The following is a 22,469-nucleotide window of genomic DNA, read 5'->3' on the forward strand; positions in this document are numbered from 1 at the left end:
ATCGCGTAGCGCTTGTCGTAAAAACGGTGCTAATGCGAATGCAATCTGAATACTTGTCCATCCACGAGGTCGTACGATTTTCCGACTACTCCATCCTATATCATAATTGTCTATCTCTTCTTCGACAAATTTTATCGGTCCTTGATACTCGCTTCTATAGAAATAAGATTTAAATAATTCAAGGGACCCGCTCTAGACAACTCGAGAATTTATCGACGGATAACAAGCACTTGGACGTTCCGCGCGAAGCAGCCAATTTCCTTATCCTAGCATAACTTGAGAGAAACACAGTTTTTACAGTTAGCCGAACGTTCGAATAAAATTCGCTGGATCACGGAGCATCGATTATCCGGCGGGACATCCAATCCGTCGTAAACGATCATCTTTCCTCGTGTTTTCCCCTCGACGTTTTTCTGCTGCGATTTCAGCGACATCAAGTCGGGACAGCCGTGCTAAAATAATCGTAAAGTAACGGAAGGTCTCGCCCACGCAACGGGTCTCCCGAGCGACGTTACATACTGTACACCTACTTCTTCTATCTACATATCGACCAGCGCGAGCTCTCTTCCCTCCTTCTTTCACGCGGGTTCACTCGTTTTGGCCTCTCGTGAGATAGCGACGTGCCGTGCAAACCACGTACTCGCCGTCGCCATAAGGGGTTAGGTTTACGAGCCGAGCCGGGTGTCGATATCGTGGTCGTGTCGCTGCGAGTGTGCCTGACCTCGGCGACTTCTAGATCCATGGACGCGTGTACCTGGTCCCGCGCCTTCGACGAGTGTATTTGCTCGGTCCAGGTATCCTATGATCACGCGAAATCTATCCTCGTTTCGTGGCGAAATGTTAGGAGCGCTAACAATCCACTGTTTCGGTTTTTACGGATCTACTTTAACGATGATAAAGAAACGAAAGGGAACAGATAGAGAGTGGCGATATTTCAGAATGAATAATCACGGGCTTTTTACGCGCTATTATGTGCCAACTTCGGTTCACTTTGGTCGTTGACGTTTAGTAGAGGACCGAGACTTGGCGATTACAACGTTTGCTAGTGAGAGACGCGCGGTTTCAATAGTCGTGTGATGCGAAACGAACGGGAACCGGCGCTAGACTTTATGTACTCTTACACCACTTTGAAGGTGCACGCCAAGGGAGCGACGCGAGGATTCAAATGAAACACAGTGGAAAGAAGGGGACATGAAATTCGGTTCCGACACCGTGTCGTCGTAGCCGTTTACATCGTGCTCGTTTTTGTCGCAGCTGTCGCTGTTTTGTCTGCGATGAACTCCATGGGCTCTTCTCCGCGGCAACGAAGCCGAACGCCGCGTTTTTGCCGCTATTTTCGTGCCGTTAAAAATGCATCCATCGGGACACGTCAACGCGCCCATTCGCTGTCGCGTCGTCGACCTTTCTCGCATCCGCGAAGAGTGATGCCCTTGTTGTTGACACGGAATATCAATTCTGACGTCTCGAGAAGAATTCAAGTAGAACACGCGTCCCACCGTTTCCACTTCTTTCAGTCGTTTGTTTAAATTTCAACAGTTTCACTTCGTATCGCTTCGTTCCCCAACCGTACGAAAATAATAGAAACTAATCGCCAACTGCTCCGTTCGAGACGAACACGTTATTCTCCTCATCCTCTCGATCGGCGGTCCCTTGATCCCGCGCAGGCTTTACACGGTGTTCATAAAAAACGAGGCAGCCGCGGATGGAGCAGCGTTCGATCAGAATTGAGAGAGGAGCGGAAGGAGGACGGATGGATCGGGGACGAGCGCGGAAAGGAGATAGAATGGAGATACGTTGCCTGGGGTTTAAACGTACATAAGATGGAGTCTGGTTTGATGGAATGCTGCCTCCATCCCAAGCACACGGGGGCCCTCCCCTAACTTCTGTCCTCTCCCCTCCCTCGTCTCGGATGTTCAGCACCTTTCTCCCACCTTCGCCGTGCCGGAACATGTGTGCGAGGTTGTGTTAAGACGACTCTCGCGCTTACGAAGCCGACGCGTATCCACCAAGATGGAAAGAGAAAGAGAGACGCGGTCTCTCGAATAGCCGGGGAACGATCTGTATCCACCTAAGGCAGCCAATGAGACGGACCGCCATATTAGGCGCTTGTATATGGCCTCCTATATGCGCCGCAAGACGTTCCGCGTATGCTTAAAATGGAGATAATAATCGCGCCGCGCTGATTAGACGGCTGTCGCGGATTCCAGGTAGCTCTCGAATCGCGCCATTCACGGCTTCCCCTTATGCGATTCTCTTCTGGTGCCGCGCACGCTGCAGCCGCCGAAGACGATTGTCGGTGTTTCCTGCGTACGCCGCTCGTATTAGGGCACGTCGGTGGGAAGCACAAGGTACGGCCAAGGGCCGCCGAGATCATCGAGCGCGCGTACACGCCGCCGCTGATGGACGTCGTTCTCTGAACTCCTTGAAACCACGGCGCACACCGTTGTTTCTTATTAACCTTTTGGTACTTTGCGCGGTGCACCGCTGCGGTGCACTGTTATTTGCCGAATGGCTTCGCAGCTTCGCTCGTGGTATTCGATTTTATAATACGTCACGCAGACGGATGGGGATATTTGGAACGTGAGAAAGCGTACAGGAAGTTTAAACCCAAGTTTCGATCCAGGAACTTGTAATTCTGAAATTGTGCTACGGTAATACGTGACATATTTTGTTAGCCTTTCTATGTTGATTCCGTGGTATTACGATACGTTGAGAAAGGTTTCTTAAATGTTCGTATTGGTTGAACGATTCGCAACAATTCTTGAAGTAATATCTCGGAGAGATTGCTTCATTATGATTTAGGAGAAGAGAGTATAAATTGTTAGTATACATCTCTACATGGGAAATTTTTTATCTCGCACATGTAAAACGTTCTGTACTAAGGCTGTCTAGTTTCGTGGCTGTTTATAGCATTTCATTATTTTTGAAGGCAACTCTGTTCTTTATTAAATGGAATATCCTATGTTTTATACAATGCTTCAGAAAATGTGGAATTACGAATAAAATATTCCGTGATACACCCATTAACAATTAGCAATCATAAATTCATTAGTTGACTAAACACTTTGCTCTCTGTATTGGAAACTTTCTTCTCCTAACAAGTTGAAAATTTGAAGGGGAAGTTTCTTATTTCTGTCGATACTCGTTTTATTACGTTACTCTTGGGCTTTAAGGATCGCGTGTGCGTCGTGGAAAAATTTTAATGGCATAAAGTGTGTCGCGATGCACAGCAGCCCGGCCACGATCTCTTGCGAGTAAGGTATATCTCGTGCGAGGCATTGTTCGATAGGACGGGGGTCCAACGAGATAGCAGATCCGGGAGAGATAAGCGCTCTCCGGATGATGTATCGCCAGCGATGCTTCGCTGCGCCAGTTGATCGTAAGTACCGGCCTGAACTTGGTACCGTGCTGTTTTCCGACCAAGGACCCTCGAGATTCGAGCAGGCATTCGATATCGGTACAAACTGTTCCATAAACCACCTCTTTCGCGCCTGCTTCTACGACCTGGAAGATCATTTATATTTCCAGCATGTATAAAAAATTTCTCATCTCTTTTGTACACTTCGTTACCTTTACAATCGAATGATCAAATATTCCAAAGAATTGCCATATTTTTGAAAACGACAAGTTCTATTTAAGATACAAGACAAGCGAATTTATTTGAGAAGTTTCTCTACTTCTATGTACTCGAAGAAATCTACTCGTTATTTTGGCCGACGGACGCGAACCGAGCCGCCCTTTCCCGCTTTCGACAAACTTTCCATTATACGTCCGATCCCTGACGGGACGGTACACGGTCACGCCCCCTTAGCGCGCCCTTGCCCCAAAGGGATGTAAGTCACCGGAGCACTTAAGCGAGTTGAGACGAGGCTCGCCACTAAATAACGCGACGCGTCCAAAAGGCGAGCGGGCAACAAACTAGCTTTTTGTACGTCGCCGTTCGACTCTCCCTCGCGTCATCTTTCTGATCCTTCAAACTTCTCTCTCTCTCTCTCTCTCTCTCTCTCTCTCTCTGTCTCTTTCTCCCCTACCTCTCTATTACACTCAAGAAACTCTAGTGGCCGCCTAGGTTACCGAATCGATAATGAAACTTCTCTTCGACGTTCAGCGGAAAATCGAAGGACCCCTGTCCGTCTATCTATCGGGAAACGCACGAGAGAAAAACACGTTTGCGAAACGTTCTCCGGCTGGTGGAATTCACGGAAATGGAAACGGCGCGCGTAAATCACATTTACAGCGTTGGCAAAGTTATCGACGGTTTTATGGGAAATTAAAGCCCTGCCGAGCGGACCGCAAAGTCGCGTCATCATCGTCGCGGAGCGCGGGGGAGACTCGTGACTGCCGGGCTGGTTTCGATCGTGATTGCCGAGCAGCGAATTTGTCGCCACGTGTTTTATTGTACGATGAAATTGGATGGAGAGCCGCGGCCAGGATCGCGCGAAGGGGGACGCGAAACCGGGACCGTAATAAAACGGACGCGCGTGCTAAACGTGTCACTCAACGTGTCACAGATAGATGCGGAGCCGCGGCAACGATTCCGCACTCTAGCCGGTGCCGTAATATCCAACGCGAACAAGAGTTTTGTTTCTGGCGAAAGCGGAAATTGCATCGGAACAGTTACAACCGTCGGACGGCTGTGTTCGGCAAATCTATTCCCGTCGACTCCAATATTCTTCGACTTTCGATTCGGCGAATCGTACGATTTGTAATTAACTGGAGACGATAAATAATTTCGCTAAAATATACGTTACGTGAATATGTGAACATACGGAAGACAAACTCTGTGAGAGATCGTTGCACCCGTTTATCTGAAATCGTTTCTCTATCTAGATTCTATATTACCCATATCCCCCGACAAACAAGCCACGCCGCGTAAAAGGCATTCTCCCGTTGACAGGGAAGAGTGTCACGGTGCCATTAACGTTAACAACACGTGTCGTGGCGAATTCGTAGGAAGGCTATCCCATTCCCCTGACAACGTTCTCAAACAACGATCTTCGTCGTCGTGAGCACGCGACATTACAGGCAGCGTTCTCCTTCCGTGCTCCTGGATAATTTACGATCCCGCGTGGTCGTTGATACGAAAAGTCTCACAGGCAGTCCTCTATCGACCAAACGGTGCCGACGGATCCGCTGCCCCCTTCGTGGCCTCCGAAACGAGGCCCGGTACCCCGGCTGAATTCCAGTTGATCCAGCTAAGCGGCCTCCTAATATCGTCCGGCCCGATTCTACCGGTCGGATTCTCCCGATGCTCGTTGTCGGGAACTCCTAATGGCGATGCGTCGAAAACTCGCGCCGGCTCCGGGCAAAGGGAGCGAGAAAGAGAGAGAGAGAGAGAGAGGGAGAGAGAGAAAGGCCAACGCGGTGGACCGGTCGAGCGACGCTGACGGGTCAGCATGAATAATGTCGACTCATTATTCTTTCGGGGGGATTTATCAGGTCGAAGTACCGATAACGCGCTCTTTTCGTTCGGTCGTTCTGCCGGGGAAGATGCGGTCGGAGATAGCTATGCATTTATGCGCGTTGGCGGAGTCAGAGGATCGGAAGAGCAAGAGGGTATATCTTGACTTCTTCCTCTTTCGCTTTCCTCCACTTTCGATCTTCTATCCTACTTCCACGTACTCGCTTCTAACCACGTCTTTGTATATATGCCCTTATTCTTCTTATTCTATCTCTTTCCCTCCGTTGCCCCTCCTTTGCGTCTCCTACTCGCGTCTATTTCTCGTTTTTCTTCTGTTGCTCCTCTCATCGTGGATCGTCGTCCCTCGACTCGTCCCTCGAGCGGGCTGCGTATATCGGTGGAACAGACGGTATCATAGTTAAGAGAGGTCCTCAGTTCGGTTTCTGCGGGGCGCTAACAAGACGGGCCTGCGGGCCAGTCGCAGTGAGTTATGGGCCCGCGCGTGCACCGACACACCAGCGAGAACGCACCGTGTGTACGTACTGCGAAAGAACAGAGACGCGGCCGTGTGCGAGAGTTAGATGCGAGAGAACGTCGCACAATATCGCGCCTCGTCTCGTTGGGATAGGATATAGAGGGCATAGCGTAGCTGTCGCCAGTTTTCTGGCTCATTACTGGCCACCGGCGCCCATTTCTCTTGAGCTCCTCTCCGCGTTTCTCTCCCTTCGTTCCCTTCGTGGCACTGTCTCGTGTCTGTCGGGCAAGAACTGTGCTCGCTATTGCACCGAGTTTCGTATTTGTATGCTGATGCCGTGCACGCGGTCGGCCGTGTGAATACGACGTCACGGTTAAATTTCTAGTCGGCTTGATAGATCGTCGATATTAAGGTCCACGGCTCTCCGTCGTCGGTGTTTCATTCTTCGAGTTAATTAGCCGGTTAATGGGACGCCTCGGCCACGAGCAACGCACTAATTGCGCACGAAGAAAGTCGGTGGAATCGGTCGAGTTTCTTCACGTTCGATACGAATTTCAAAATTTTCTACGGCGACGTAACGTAAATATAGTCGACGTTCAAAGGGGAGTTTCGACGCGTTCGCACCCGATTAGGTTATAAATATGAGGCAGACTACTGGAAATAAACGGGAGTTAACGCGTCGTGATGCATGACGAAAAGTTTAAACGCGTCGCGACGCCGCACACGGTGACAAAAAGTAGAGCTGCCTACCGCTTCCCTTCCGTCGCCGGCCGCGAAAACTCACTATCTCTCTCTACCCGCTTACTAATTCCAAGGCGAAAGCCGATACGTACCAGTTCGAGACACGTGCTCGTCACATGTACCCGAAAGCCATCCCGCGTACGTCAACCAACAGAGAAGTCGGAGTAGACGGAGAAGAAAACGACGAAAACGGCGTCCCGACGTATCTACCGGTGGCGCATCGCCATTAACGCTTTTATTTCTACCACGCGTTAAGTTTCCGCTCATACGAGCGATTTTACTGGCTCTTCCGCGGATGTTCGTCTTCGCTTGAGAAAGTAAAGTAAACTTTTAGCCAGAAGTGTTAAAATTTCTATCCGCGAAATTAATCTACTTAAAATTTTTTTTTTCTTTTCTAGCTAGTATACCTTATGATCGACGCTTAATTTTTCAAAGTTTAAACGATTAGTCCCGACGAAGTTGATCGGTTTCCTACTTCTCTACGATCAAATCTTACATTTTTCGTCCTACGTTGTAATTTATATCGTGCATTATCTCTGCTATTTTCTTTGATCCATGCTTGTCTCGTTCCATTATCAAGTAACCACGAATTCGATCAAATGTCCTTTACCATAGAAATTGCGTTCCCTTAATGAACGTCAACCGGTGACGTTCCCATCGACGATAACTAATCGGAAGCGAGCAATCGAGAAGCTGTAGGAGGTGTCGCGAAACGGGTCATCGTTGGTGTCGCGTTATTAATTCGCTCCGGTAGTCCCAATTAAGACGGAGCCTCACGTTCTGCCGGTAATTATCATAGTAACAGCGTCGTTCCTAGCGGCAGCACATCAGCGAGTCCGCAGCGTCGGCCTCTCGGTCCCGTGGCATTAATTAGTGCAATCTCCGTACGTGCCTGGCTGCCAGCATCGGCCACGTTGATATCTCCCTTTCGCGTTTCTACGTTTCTCGTTTCATTTCACGTTCTACGCTAACGTTCAACGAATGCATTGCCATTCGAGCTGATGGCTTTTGACGCCAGCTGGACGTTCCAAGATGACATCAACTACCTATCTGTCAGAGAATCGGACGCAAGTCCAGATTCGAATCGCGTCACCTCGATTTGCATTTGCTACGATCATTCCAACATCTTACGGTAGGTACACGAAACGAACTAAATACAGAATTCTCTGGTGTCTGCGGTCGACTCGTTTTTTTTTCGTCTTCTTTTGCACGCGCGCAATTACGCGATTTCTGACGCGGCGCGTTACCGCCATGGCTAATGCTCGCGTTAACCGAGGCGCCTTCGGTGGTTGCGCAACGAGCTCCGCGCGTCGTTTCCCGCTGACGATCGTTATTTACTCGCCACGATAAATCTGCGTCGCGACTTTTATGTTAATGCAGCCGCGTCTGACGAGGATTCGTCTTGCCGCCGAATATCCGTGCACGCGAACGATGCGTTAGCCGGGACCAGAGCAGATTAGTTCGATGGAGTCTCTTCCGCCAACGTTCGACTTTCTCTCCGACCGATCCGATATCGCTTTCCCACACGCTACACGCGTCCCGTAATCCTCTGTATCGCCTGCACGCTGCGCGATCACGACAAACGTAATTGTAATCGCTCGCCGAGGACGAAGACGAGGAGAAGAGTTCGAGAGCGGTTGGATCGCGAGTCGATTTACGCCGCGTCATTTCGTATCGGAGGACAACACGATGCGTCGATACAAATCGGCGATTTATCACGTAGATTGTTACCGGATAAGTATCTCCGCGGATCCTCGCGGAACTGGTACCCGGACGCCTGATGAATCGTAATGCGATGTTCCCCGCCGCGCAGTTCCGTCTAACGCGACGCGCTCGTTGCATCGTTGCTCGGCCGCATAGCTTCTTCGCGTGAGTACGTGCTGCGGCGCGGCTTCGTCCGCGTACGCGCGCGTAATTGATATATCCATATACGCGGAGGTACCTATGATCTCCTCGGGCCAGTCGAGCCGCCACGGCCACCGCTGTCCCGCGTCCGATCGATCTGTATTCATAGGTCGTACGGCATAAAATATACTCGGCATGTCCATGAATCAGATAACTGTCACAGCTGCTCCGTCGATGTCTCAATCAACCGCTCGACTCGCTCGCTCGTTCGTTGCTCGCCTTCGCGCGCGGCGATCCAACGCTTGTCCCCGACCGCCTTCTTTTCCCTTCTTTCGTATGGATGGATTTTCTTGACCGTTTTGCAACAGGTCTTCTTTTTTCTTCTTTCTTCTTATTCTTTAACGGATGAGACGATGGAAATGGAAGGAAGGTGTGGTTCGCCGGAGAGTTTCTTTATTTAAGAGGCGCGTGTGTGAGAGCAGGTCTAAGAATAAATTGCGCTCTCGTGTTTCGAAATGTTTTGGATGGAAAGTTTAAAAACGTTGCGCAAGGGGATGTTATGAGATTGGGAAATGGATTCGGTTACGTTGGCGATTCGTTTCGGAAAAGTCATGGTTGAACGCGTTCGACCACCGCGAGAAGTGCCAAATAATTTCGTGGAATGAAGACGCAGGACCCTCTTTTACGAGACCTATTAATACCTTCTATTTTGACTCGGTAAATAAGTGGCGAGCGTACGACGTTCATCGTTGACGAGCTGCGTCAGGTGTCGAAAAATACGTGTTTCTCTTTCGACCACTTTGACTTGCTCGTCGCTTCGCGCGCCGTTTTCCCAAGTTCGTGTAAACAATTACTCGAAATCACTCGTTCGATTCAACATCTCCCCCGCGTTTCTGTAGTCGCTTTCGGAAATCCAAAACGAACAAAAGAAGATGCAGCTCCGCTCGAAATGAGAGAGTTCCAGATATTACTCCGAAACATTAATTCGGACAAATTCGGTGTCATCGCTGGTTTTTTCTTCCCTTCGACTCGTGTTCCTCGCCCCGTGATGACGATAGGTTGGTATTTTCGTCTCTACGTTCGGTTTTCGACGACGTGTCTTACGTCACCGTGGTTGCAGGAATTTTACAAAAGTAGAGTCTCTCCTTTTCGACGAATTGACTGCTACATTTTTGTACGTTACGCAATCGAAAACTATTTTCTCTATTTGCGAGTCATCAATAGTTCATAGTAGACAAAAATTTCATTAGACGAGCAATAATATATCTTAGTACGATTAGCGTATAGCATTTTTCTCAATTAAAATATCCTACGGATAATTAGAAAACGTGTCTGCTTTTCCTCATTTTACTTCAAATATTTGGTCGCTATTTCGTAACAGACTGTGTAATATACCTTTACCTAAGATATAAAGAACACGAAGATTTCAAATCTTTCACATTTCATTATTATTATCTTCTAGAATCATGTGGCTATGAAAAATACCTTTTCGAATGATTTACTTAAAGTTCTACGGTAGAGAGGTCAATTTTCTACAAAAGCTCTCAGAGAATGCAATCAGCGATGAACTTGTCCAACTCTTGGAATAACTTTTCCAACTTGAATTTCTTTAAAGTCTCCAACGATTCTCTCTCTATACAAAGAATAAACCAGAATCCTACCGAACGTTTTCTCCAAGACGCGACGTGTCGTCGCGTACCACTTTCTTTCTTCGCATATAATCGAACCGTGAGATCTGCTCGCGATCGTTCGCACCGAATAAGGCATAGCCAGCCGCGTGGTAAGCAAAGCGTAACGAGCGCGTCCAAGTGTCGCGCAGCGAAAGGTTAACGCGCGCGGCCGCTGCGTACTAAATTATCCCCGTCGCTCGGCTCATTTGTAAGACAAACTCCTACAAAGCGTGCTCGCCGTTGGCTGCCGCCGCGCGACGCCGACGCGGGCCGATTTCGTTGCCGCGGGACGCCGTCACCGCGACAGGGCAAACTCCTCATCGCGCCTCATCTCTCTCACAATCGCCAATTAATCTTTTGGTTAAGCAGATTCTCGGATTAAGCGGCCTGTCCGTGTCAGTCGTGATACAAGCGCGCCACGGGAAATCGACCGTGGTGATCTTAACGCAAGGGCGACACGAGAAATCCACCTTCGCTGGCCGTGGAGGAAAAAAATGGGGGTGGGAGTCAACCACCAGTGGAAAGTAGAGAGGGATGCGGGAGGTGGGCTACGATCCGTCGAGCTGCATTTCATCGCCGAAAATAGTTTCGGAATCGGTGAACAGAGAACCTGCACTCTCCTTCTCTCGCTTTGGTCGTGCTAGTATAACTGGTCGAGGCCGTTCTGAACGAACGAGAATAAGCGTGTTTTGGTGCGTTGACCCCTTTCGTGATTTTCAACCACGCGAAAAATCCTTTCCTCCCCCCGGTCGAGATGGCGTATCGAACTTTATCTTACAGCCGTTCGATCTTTTCCAGCTTTCCCTTCCTTTTTTCCCCCTTTTTTTCTGTTAAACGGATATGGAGGAAATATCGGCGCGATTGTTGGAACTTTCGTTGACGTTTATGGCGCCTCTAATGGATAGTGGCCGTGCTGGTTTGGATAATCGAATTAGAAGCGAAATGGTTATTGATAGAAAAAAGTGTTCGTTGCGTGAGATTGAAAAAAAAAAAAGGAAAATAAGAGCGGACATTTTAGTAAAGCACATTTTTATAGCGTTCGAATCTAAAATATACACCGGTACGACTTTATTTCATACGTTCAATGCGTGCGTGGAAAACTGCGTGAAAATACAACGAACGTTTATTGCAAATATTACATCATAGAGAAACATGGGATATTAAATTTTCCACTTAACGGCATTCACTCTTTATCGTTTATTTTTGCGTGACGTTCACGATGTGTTTTGAAAAATGAAATGTATATATACGTATCTATATACACATATATGTATCGCTGGGCTTGATTTAACTCCTTTCATATTTCACATCCTCTAATATCGATAAATAAATCGCGGCTTTAACGGGCCAATATTTCGTCAAACTTTAGCTATACTGCTCGCAATTTACTCTCAAATAATGCACAAACTTGCGTTTTCCATTAAACCACTTTTTTCCGTTTGTAATTTTACCATACACTGCTAAGTCGAACATCTTTCGAAGAATGACTTCTTCGTTCCCTTATCTTTCCTCTTCCGTCAAATTAGTTAAGGAGCAACCCAAGATTCGATACCTTAAGCATCTCAATCGCGTAGGAGACATCCGCCATTTTTCTACGAAACGCGATAGTTATGGGAGCGTGTAGGACGATACTTTTTATTTCGTTTCTTCTTGCTTTTTGCTTGGACACATTTTCCAGACCTTCGTGATTCTATGCGTGCCGTATCAGCTAGCGTATCAGCAAATAAATGCCTCGGTATCCGATGCGTTCCTCTACCTACGCTGGTAGACAGAAGGTTGTGGCGCCTTTACGCTTGGTACTTGCAAAGAGTTCGAAGCAGATCCGCTCGGCTGGAACGAAGACTGGGACGAAGACTGGAACGAACAACTACGAGAGATAGTAAAGTAAGGGAAGAGGAGTTGAAGTGAACAGGGTTCGTTCGACGGAATGGGAATAAGGAGTTTATTTTCGGTGGCCATATGCGCGGTTTATTTCGACAGTCCGCACGGCCACCCTAAATAGAGGTAGGGCTCTCGGTTCCGACGAAGACGTATTCGATGGTGTTGAGCTTCTTTATCTCGTCTCTGTCATCTTCCAGAACACCATGAGATTCCCTTTCGATCGTCGATAAAAATGACGACGCGTGACACTAATTGCTACTTGCTTCTATCGGAATTATTGTGTTATCGTAGCGTTTAAGCTCGTTGCTCCCTTGTTATCTTCTTCGTACACGCAACTTTGCTAATGATCACGTACATACGTCCGCCTCATTGGTTTTCGATCACGATTATTACAGTCATCGTGGCTTATTATTTCCAAAGGCGAATCACCGTGCACGATGCTCGGTCAAGCGAACACGCTGCAGGCCCATGAACTCCACTCGTGGTCATCCTGATCATCCTATCCTCTATTCAGTTCAAGAGAATAACGTATTTATCACTGCGAAACGAATCGCCGCGTGTAATTAACCATTCTTCGATTGTTTCGCGGGCCTTAGATATAAAATATGACGCGACTTTCCTTCTGATACCGTTAATCCTATTTCATATAAAGATACGTGTATCGTGATACGCGATATGAAATACAAGGTGGCTGGGTGTCGAATATTTGCTTCTATAACACAGCATAATGAAATGTTTCGTATAGCACACATACAGTGTATAGAACATATGCATAATACCCATGGAAGGTATTGCCATACCACTCAATCTAGTATAGAATTTACATACTAATTATTTAGGTCCAAGAATATTGCATTTCGTATCATTTAATAGGGCTCTCATACGTCTACCAAAATTTGATACGAAAATGAAACCTAGAACCTGATAAAAATATGCTTCATTGGAAGGTCAGGGTGCCAACGCCTTTTTAATATACTCATAAAATATGTCTACAATCGTAGCGCTCTTATCATCGGTACGAATACCAAAGCAGAAAAGATTGTTTCCCCGATGGCAACCAGTTCGGCGTAGAGACCGCGTGTTTTCACCGTGTCCCCCGAAATAGCGTATAGTCAGGCCGACGTGAGACTTCGCTTATTCTTGACCCATCGACTAAATATAGCTCGTGAAAGCTTTCGAAAGAAAGAAGCTAAGAAGGAGAAAGAAGGGAATCGGTGTTCTCTCTTGCATCCGCGTTGGTCCCAGAACGTGACGATCCTCTCCGTCGTCTGATGTTCCCGGCACCAGGGGGAACAGGAACGGCGTAAACGTATAATTGGCTACACTTAAATCTCTATAACGTGGCAGTAAAAATGCGCGGTGCGCCGCGGTAAATCAACACGAGGACGATATAGCTCCCACCATGGCGTTGGCCGCTGTGTGTCGCTCGTAAACGCGTCGTAGAGGGAACGCGCGCGTGCACGCGTGCACCAGCGCATGCCATCCACAATTTTCGCGACTTTCCGCCCTGGAATTTATCGCCGCGTTAAATTTCATCCCGATGCCTGCACGCGTTTAATTTCCTATGGTTGTTGCCTGGTTACACCGAGGAGACACTTGTTTCTGCTTCGAGCAATGTTTCGCAATGTGTTTGAGGTATTTTAAGGCGATCGAGAATCAAATTGGGGTAGCGGTTGGTCATTGAATTGAAGGATCGGAAGGTAGACAAATGTGGTTTCGATGATTGACAGGACGTGGGTAGTTGGTCACGCGTGAATAGCGCTGTGACTGGATTATAAACGAGAACGTTATTAAGTAGTAGCGTAGCGAGGTCGTGTGGAGTAGCTTTCTGATTCATGCAGTTTCAGCTAATGCGGTATGCGTAATTTTCCATACAGATTTAATTCGGACTAAATTATACTCCATAAAGACTTTCTTTTTAAGATGTTAATCTTTATGTATGTATTTAGGTTTCTGTCGATTCCACTACTGCGACATTTAAACATCTAAATATCGAAGCCTAATCGATGCATGTTATGATCTCATGGTACTTTCTTCACTGATGATGATACCTATCGCAATTCGAACCTTGGTTCACGCGTACTGAAGTTCATCTGCAAAACTGCGGATGTAAAATTGCGAAACGACATGCGCGAACTATACAGAACCGGATTCTCCTTGCCAGGATTCTTAATTGCCGGGTCTTAATTGCTCTAGAATGGTGGGAAATTAGATGCATCGTGCTCTAGATGCGTATCCTTTAGCCTAGCACTTCTAGTTACCTTAATGCTTTAGATAAAACGATACATATAAACAAGAAGCAACTCGCTTTAATCATCGACGGTGAATATTAGTCGGCATTTACGATACAGGATTTTAATCAAACGTAACCTTCTTCCATTATTTCTTCATCTTCGTTTCTGAAAACGTTCGAAATATTCCACGTGCTGAAAAGTGCGTTCCTTTAACACGTTCTCCACATTATTGTCGATGAATAGGACACGGTATTTCTTTCACATAACTCTGATCAAACGCAACCTTAGTTCGAGTAATTCCATTATTCTATCTTTTTCCTTCCTGTCTGAAAACAATCGGAGCATTCCATGTCTCCTTGGAAAACGTATCTCTTTAGCGTTGGTGTCTAGTTCGCGACGTCCGTCTTCCGTTTCTTGTAGCCGCTCAGGATGGGAAGGTTCGTTTTTCGGTGGGATTAGTTTCTCTCTCGCGGAAATGAGAAATTCCTGACGAGCAGGAGCCGGAGAGCACGGCTTCTTCGACCGATACGTCAGGGCACGGTAACGGCAGCGTACGATCGGCACGCTACATTAACTCGATTCACCGAGTAAATTAACTGCAATCAGGGGGACGGTCCGCTGGCCATTCCGTTATTCCGTTAGCCGGTTGCTAGCCGTTCCGCGCGCCTCTAGACCGCCCTATTCTCCAGTACGGGCTCACCATTACAGCCCGTGGAACAACGTTGGTCGACGAGGAATCGAGAGAGGACTTAACGTCGTTTTTGTGTTGTGAACACAAGGACCACCACGAACGGCTCTCTCTTGTTCCCCGGACGAAAACAAGCGTCCTACTCCAGAGAGGGAAACGGATCGACGCCAAGACTCCTGGTTCCTTGTGAATCCAACCGTGATGGCTCGCTGTGATGACGTGATTTCTTGGCCGTTATTGCGCGATTGCATGAGCCTAGTCTTCCTGCACCGCGGTCTATACCCGTTCTATCTGCACGTTCCATCGCACTGATTTCTACATTTAGTTAGATACATTAGAAGCAATTTGCGATTGTAGGATAAATCGTGGCCAGTCCGAGATGTAGATTCACCAGATTTCTCCGTGAATCTTTGATATATTGAAGAGAAGAGAGAGTTATTTACCTATTGTAGATATGTCTGGTCACGTTATGGGAGCAGAAAAATATAAATGCGGTAGAAATACGCTTACTGGAACTTGTCGGGAGACAAACAATTTATATAACTGGGATTCATGTAATAGGGATTCATCAATTTCCCTCTCTATGTTCTCTCTCTTCACATCCGTGTAATAGAAGTTCTAGCAGCGCAATTAATCGAGTAATAACTAAAATTTCGTTCGATAAGTAAATATAAACGGAGTACAGGTAATTAAGTTCTATTATACAATTTTCTTACAGCCTAAAATTTGTCACTTTATTAATGGGGAAATCACACGAACATTAATTTCTGAGTAGTCCGTAGAAACGATTATAGAAATCGTATCCTGACAAACAATTATCCGATCTCGAAGGATATAATATAAATTGTCTTCTCAGGGAATGTATCGAATTACTGTCGAATTACTGTTACTACTATCGATCTAGCCATGGCGATTGTAGTTCGAAAGCCACACGTTCAAAAGAATTCGCCATTCTTAATTAAACATTCGTGCGTTCCGCTTGTCGATTATTTCGTACAGTGAAATACGCCGTCAGATCCGAAATCCCGTCGGTGAAATCGAATGGCAGGTGGTCCACGGAGGCTGATCGAAGTCGATCGCTTTTCCCTTTGGTTTTCTCCAGTCCTTGATCGTTGCCGGAGAGAATGGCGAACGCGAAGATACGTCGTGCACGGCTCCAATTTCCATCGATCTCCCGCCGTTTCGCTCCGTCCGCTCCTACGACGGACAAATTTTTCGTCCTGCTGCTGGCCACCCTTTTCGCCGGACGAATTCAAAGTTAATCTCGGTCACGAGACCGTTCCTCGGCTCTCGAGGGGTGGTGGCGTTGGTGGCGATATTGGGTTGGCGCCCCGGGCGACCTGTCATCGTGAAACCCCCGGGAGCACCGAGGCTCACCCTGATCTCTCTGTTACGATAGAACCTTGGGAACCGGAGCCTTGGGCGGCACGATAAGGCTCGGTCATTTATAATCCGTCGGCGTAAGTAGCCTGCCGTTCTCCTTCCGCGCCAATCCACAGGGAAAGAGAGAGAGAGAGAGAGAGAGAGAGAAAGGAATAAGAATAAAGGAAACCTCGAACTTCCGGCCGTTTCAAACGAGATCGATCGGTACGCCAGCTGAATTTTGATGATCGCGTTTACTGCTGCTCCGATTCAATCGTTCGTTACTATTTTTATGTACCACCTAGCGAGCGATAGTCCAGTACATAATCGACTTGAATTTAGTGCAATTTCTAACGAAGAATTCGTTTAGAAAGCGAGTGATTTGGTTTCGAATATGGGACCAAGTATCTGACCAGGATGTTTCTATTCTACTTACTAGTTCCAGAAGTAAACGTTTAAGGCTATGGTTACGGTGGATGCGTATACGGTGGACGATACCGACATTCTGACGAACTCAATGGCGTCAATGTAACCGAACGTGCCGATATACAGATTTTTTTGAGCATATGCATTGTAATGTTCGAATGTTTGATTCGTCGCTACAGCCTTGGCGTTATGTGTAACTGAACAAAAACGATCCGAGTTGTTTTGTGATACTTAGGCAAGTTCTGATTGTATAATATGCTGACTTCGCAAAAAATAGCATCGAGTGGCTTTCTCGAAAGCATCAATTTTCACCCAGCCGGCAGCACCGGACGAGTTCATCAGCTCGGCTCTTAATTAATGCGAGGAATGGATCTGACGGAAAAAGGGGATAGAAATGAACGGGGAGGATACCTGGAAATGGCTCTGGCCTGATAATTTATAAAAATGATATTTGCTTCGGCAAAGCGTGACCGTAAGCCGTCTTAATATCTCTCATTACCGTCTCGCTGCTCGAGTCCCCGGTGACCGTGCAATTAAAAAGCTAAGATTGATAAATGACGGGGAATTAATGCGCCCAGGGGATGAAAGCGAGGGATGGGGGGCAGAGGCACGGCATCAGAATCGGGGCTAGAACGTTTAGGGGGGCCAGCCGGAGAAAGAGGGACAGGGTGATTGCGGGTGGCTTAATGGTGTTTGTATGCATGGGAACCGGTCATAGGGGTGAGACAGTTATCGCGCTCAGTCTACTTTGCGCCGAAAATCGGGACGTGGTTTAAAGTACTTTAAAATCTCACCCTTAATAATACATTCGAAATATATTTCGGTTCTAAAAAGGGTGACGTACGAAGTGATCGTTGTAATTTTTTATATCTATGTTAAGTTTTATTGTTGTTAGAGCTTGTTCTTAGACCAAGTTCATGATACGATCGAAAGCTCTTCTATTTCTAGGAACAGATTTGATTCTTTATGCTATTTACCAATATTTAAATGGCACGTTATCGTACGTTAATCAATTGTTACTTTTAATCGTTTCAAATGTAGTTTTTTCGGTGATTTTTAATAGAAGATTAATATGATCGAATTTCGTTTGGTTACAGGTGACGCGAGTAACGCGAGTATCGGCAGCGGCGAGGGCACCGGTGAGGAAGACGACGATTCATCGGGTAAGAAGAACCAGAAGAAGAGGGGCATCTTCCCCAAAGTCGCGACCAATATCCTCAGGGCGTGGCTATTTCAACACCTCACGGTAAGTCTTTTGCATATATCTTTCATCGTGCATTGCACGTCTCCATGACGTTTCTCTGTCCGCGAGTCTTTCACACGCGTCGCCAGGCAACGACAAACGACGTCGTTCGTCGTCTTCGTCAACGATCGCTCTGACTCTCACTCGTATATCTTCTTATTGCAAACCGTACACAAACGTGATCTACATGGAAGAAACCTACCTAAGTTTCTCCCTTGCAATAACGGTAGTAAAGCAAGTGAAAACCTATCCGTTTAAATATCGTTTCCAAACGATTATTCACTTATCAAGCGGCGCTTAAAACCGAGAAGCGAAGATAAACGACGCAACGAAACGTCGCGGCAAAAAGAAACATTTCCTAAATTGCTTTTACCCGGCGCTGGAGTTAAGCTCGGGGAACGATGAGAAAAAGAAAAAGCAAAGGCGAAGACGGAAAAACGCGTTCGAGAGCAGAGGGACGTACTAATCTCCTAATGCCAAGATAAGGAGCGGTGGCCGCGGTGCCTCCTCTGCTCGTAACCCACCGGGTCCTCGGCCATCTAATGATTCACGGGTAATCTGAGCCGCAAAAAGCGCAACGCGATTAAAGGGACCGGGAAGGGAGAAAAGAGAGAGAGAGAGAGAATGTTGCGCGCTGGTTGCCGGTGGCCGCGGTTGCGTAACGTTGCGCGCGGCAATTCGGAGCACGGTACATTGTCCCTCATACTACGGACACCCCATAGATTTCGGGTGTGATCAGGTTACCTTGCGAGAGCGGTAATCATATTGCAGCTCGGTTAATGCCATTACCGCACCGGGGGGGAGGGTTGGCAGCTACCCTCGAAACCACCCCGCAACCAGCACACCGTCCGCGTCCCCCGATACCCCGCTTTCTCTACGCTTCTCTAGCGCCGGCTTCACCAACCCCCTAACAACGTGTATTGGATATGACGTCGGGGATAGTAGGTTCATGGTTTAATGCATATACGCTGTTTGCGCGATGACGATATCGCGCGTCGTGAAAAGACGAGCTTCGCCCCCTGATACCGCGACCGCGGCCTTCCTCTTATTCGGTTAATCGCGTTCTCCAGAGCTTGCAGCAGGTTAACGCGGCGGTGCTTGAAAGGATTTTAATGTTACTCTAGAATGTGTCTCTGTGTTGATGCTCTTCAAATACTCGGTCGTTTTAGGTTCCTTTAGCTGGCGATTTTGCGAAATGTTATTTAGCTGCTTTCGCGCTAGAGTTGGCGAATAGTTCGCAAATATTGTGGATCATGAATAGCATTCAGTGGTAATACGTACTATCACGAGTAGCAACCAACGAACTTGTTGGAAATTATTATTCACTCGGGAGATTAGATTCGCGGTATATCGAGGTAATGTGAACAGAATGTTACAAGATAACACTTTCGCTACATAATTTAGAAGCAAGGTGATAATGCCTTCTTAGTATGGTATATACAATCTATGGTTTATATAAAGACGCCGATATCATTCCTATGTTAGATCAGAAACTACCAATCGTACGTAAAATAAAAACGAAAGTGTGTGATCTGCTGTGTAGTTTATGACACTGATTTGTCGAGAAGAGCACCATGTACATTTTGTTCACACAAACGATATGAAAGAAAACTATTCACAAACGATTTTCGACGATAGAAGCGGAATTTAATTGATTAGAAAGATCCTGTTTCTTCAGCAATCTAACCGCGTGACCAAAGTATCGATAAGTACGTTTAGAAGATAAAAATAATTTTCATGAGGGATATACTCGCAGAATTCGTTGCAAGTCAGATACTCCATGGCTGTACTATTACGCGATATTCACTGCCAGAAATTACAGCGGTTTTTCGTGACGGTCGTCTTGGTCAGACATTCGTCTCGGCTCTATTACGAGCGATTAAGCAACTATATCATGAACCAGAATTCATTCGGCGCACTGGATACATATTACGGCTTAAAAGAGTAACTGACTCGAGCCAAGTGTGTATTCACTCGAGTGGCAGTCTCTTAAAGAGCTCCTTCCGACGTTCCCTTTTTCCAGCAAACGAATTACGGCCTCAACAGCCTTGATTTAGCGTCCTAATCTTTCTCTCGCGATGACTTACGACCGCAACAAGGGCTAACATTCTCCTTGTTCACCCCGCGGGACCGTTTCGTCGGTAATTATTGCGGAACAGATGTCTGAAACGAGTGTGGCTCAATCACGGTACAAGCTGCTTTCGCACGAATTTTCACCATTCTGCTTCTCTACATTTCCTTCGATGTAGCTTAATGTTATTATATCTATATATTCTACATATTCGATATCTACTTTCATCGGCAGGCAGTGTCTCTTTGGTTGCTTATTGTGTCACGTTAAAGCGCAAATAAATCGAGTAACGGTCGAACTTGAATACCAAGCTGTTCGCTTCGGTAAATTTATCACCGTGAAAGCGAACGCGACGTTGTCGTTCGTTCCATCGTGTCTTGTCGTGGTCGTGGTCGGGCGTCGCGTCGTTTTCATCGAGAATTCCAGATCGTAGCAGGCCACCGGCCACGTCGTTTCACCCCGTCGGCGAAACATTTCGGAATCACGGGGACCCGCGCCAAGGAATTCGTCGGAGCTCGCCAATAACCTGTTCCCGTTCGAGAAAGCCAACGCCAATCTCGCGTTCCGCATTGACGCAGAGCGAAAGAAAGAAAAAAAGAGAAAGAGAAAGAGAGAGAGAGAGAGAGAGCTACAGGAGCGGGAAAGCGGCATCAGATAGTACATAGACATAGTTTATATACAGCCATATATAGATGACTACGATTGAATAAGGAACGTGGCGGTCAGTTCGGATAAAAGCGCTTGTCGCGGTCGTAGACGATGAAAAGGGAAAAACTAATGTGTTTTGGCCGATGTTAGATCAAAGGAGACGAATATGTTGCATGGAAAGCTGCACGATTGGTAGACGCTAAGAGTTGTCAGCCGAGTCTTGTACGACCGAGTATACATTAAATTAATTTGATGGAGGCGGAGTGGCTACGCTTAGTTGGCTTGCGTTAGACGCAGTCTGATGTTCTACGGTCTAGCTTCTTCTTCTTTGTGTCACTAAATATCGTAACACAGCAAGTGGGGATGTTGACTCTGGTTGAGAAGTTTCGCGACGTGCGTCGTGTAAAACGCGAAAACTGAACGGGAAAGTCACGGTCAACGGGGTGACCCGTAACCCAGGAACTTGTAAATAGCGTTCGGGACACGACGCCAGATCGGTGATTTATTTGTCGTCTGGAAGCCGCTTAGAACATGAATAATTTAGACGTGCTCGCGAATAGAAAGGGTCGACGTTAATTCGATACAAGGATGTTCAAACAGCGAGAACGTCGTAACGCCGTTAGTGTACGAAATCGTTCCGGTTGTACCGACGAGAGGTTGGGAGAAGCGACGTCTTTCTCCGGCGGGTCTCTTGTTCGCCAGTTCTCACCGGGTTTCAGCCGCTTTCGCTCCTTCTCTCTTGCTCCTTGGCTGTCATTTTGAAAGCCATCCCGACGGCCGCCCCTCACCGGCCGTCCGTACGTCTGTCCGACCAGCCAGCGTACCAACCAACCGACCAACCAACCAACTCTGCGACCCTCCCCAAGTTTAATTAGACGGAAGAGGAGCATACATCATGGTCGACTCCGTGTCCCGACCTTCCATGCCAGCCAACTTGGGCTTTCCAGAATTGTGGCCACCGACCTACTACCACTTCTCTCTGTTCGTTCCTTCCTTCGCACACGTTGCTTCGGCAACGATGTTTGGAACTACGAGAGAGTCTTCTCTAGGATTGTCCTCCTTTTAGGATTCTGTGTTGTCGTACATGTATGTAGCAATCTGTTCTATGTAGGAAATTATTCTTCCCGACGAAACTGGCGATATAATCCGCGATTCGCCGACTGGTATCGAACTGCAGTTGATATATAGTATCTGAATTTACCAGAAAATCTAAGACAACGAAGGAAGGTTTCAACGAAAGAATAGAAATTCATTAGGAAAGTTTCGCTCGAGCCAGTAACAATTGCGCGTGGCGCTCGAGCGATAATGCGGAAGTACGCGGGGCAGGAAAAGAAGAAAGATTGAAGATGGAGTCGACATATATAATCCATTTTAATTTACTCGGAAGATATATCCCGTCTAGCTTGCAGTTTCCTGCGACTTCACCGCGCCGCGCCTTCCGTTTCCAACCCCTGACTCCTCTCGTTCTTCCATTTTCTATCTCCGCCTTTTGCCCGCCTGTTCCTCGATCTTTCTTCCTGCTTCGGCGTCGTCCTTATCCCTAGACATCGTACCGGAGTCTTCTTATATCAATGGAAACATTTCGCGAAATTACATTTGCCAGTTCCGCGCGTTGCGCCGTTTCACGTATCGAGTGGCTCCCAGGAATCTCTTTTACCTTCGGTCAAATAAATTTCACGGCGAGCAAGCTAGTTTCGTATCAGATTCTTCCTCGGCGAGATCTATGAATGTTTAACTCCGACCTGTAGCAAAGATCTTCGTTTAGTCTCCGGTCATTAATCGAT

At 47.1% G+C, this 22,469-nt stretch overlaps 1 protein-coding gene across 4 annotated transcripts in view; it reads left to right on the top strand.

Moving 5' to 3' along the window:
* The window catches only part of LOC117236609 (homeobox protein homothorax), a 503,579-nt gene that overhangs the window by 285,701 nt on the left and 195,409 nt on the right, over positions 1-22,469 (top strand). For all 4 annotated transcript variants that reach the window (XM_033499701.1, XM_033499700.1, XM_033499704.1 and 1 more), the window contains one exon: positions 17,821-17,969. In XM_033499701.1, coding sequence (XP_033355592.1) covers positions 17,821-17,969 — 149 coding nt within the window. The remainder of the gene's footprint in view (positions 1-17,820; positions 17,970-22,469) is intronic.

Source organism: Bombus vosnesenskii, unplaced genomic scaffold, assembly GCF_011952255.1.
Source record: "Bombus vosnesenskii isolate JDL3184/JDL3185 unplaced genomic scaffold, Bvos_JDL3184-5_v1.1 scf7180000013351, whole genome shotgun sequence".
Lineage (NCBI taxonomy): Eukaryota > Metazoa > Arthropoda > Insecta > Hymenoptera > Apidae > Bombus > Bombus vosnesenskii.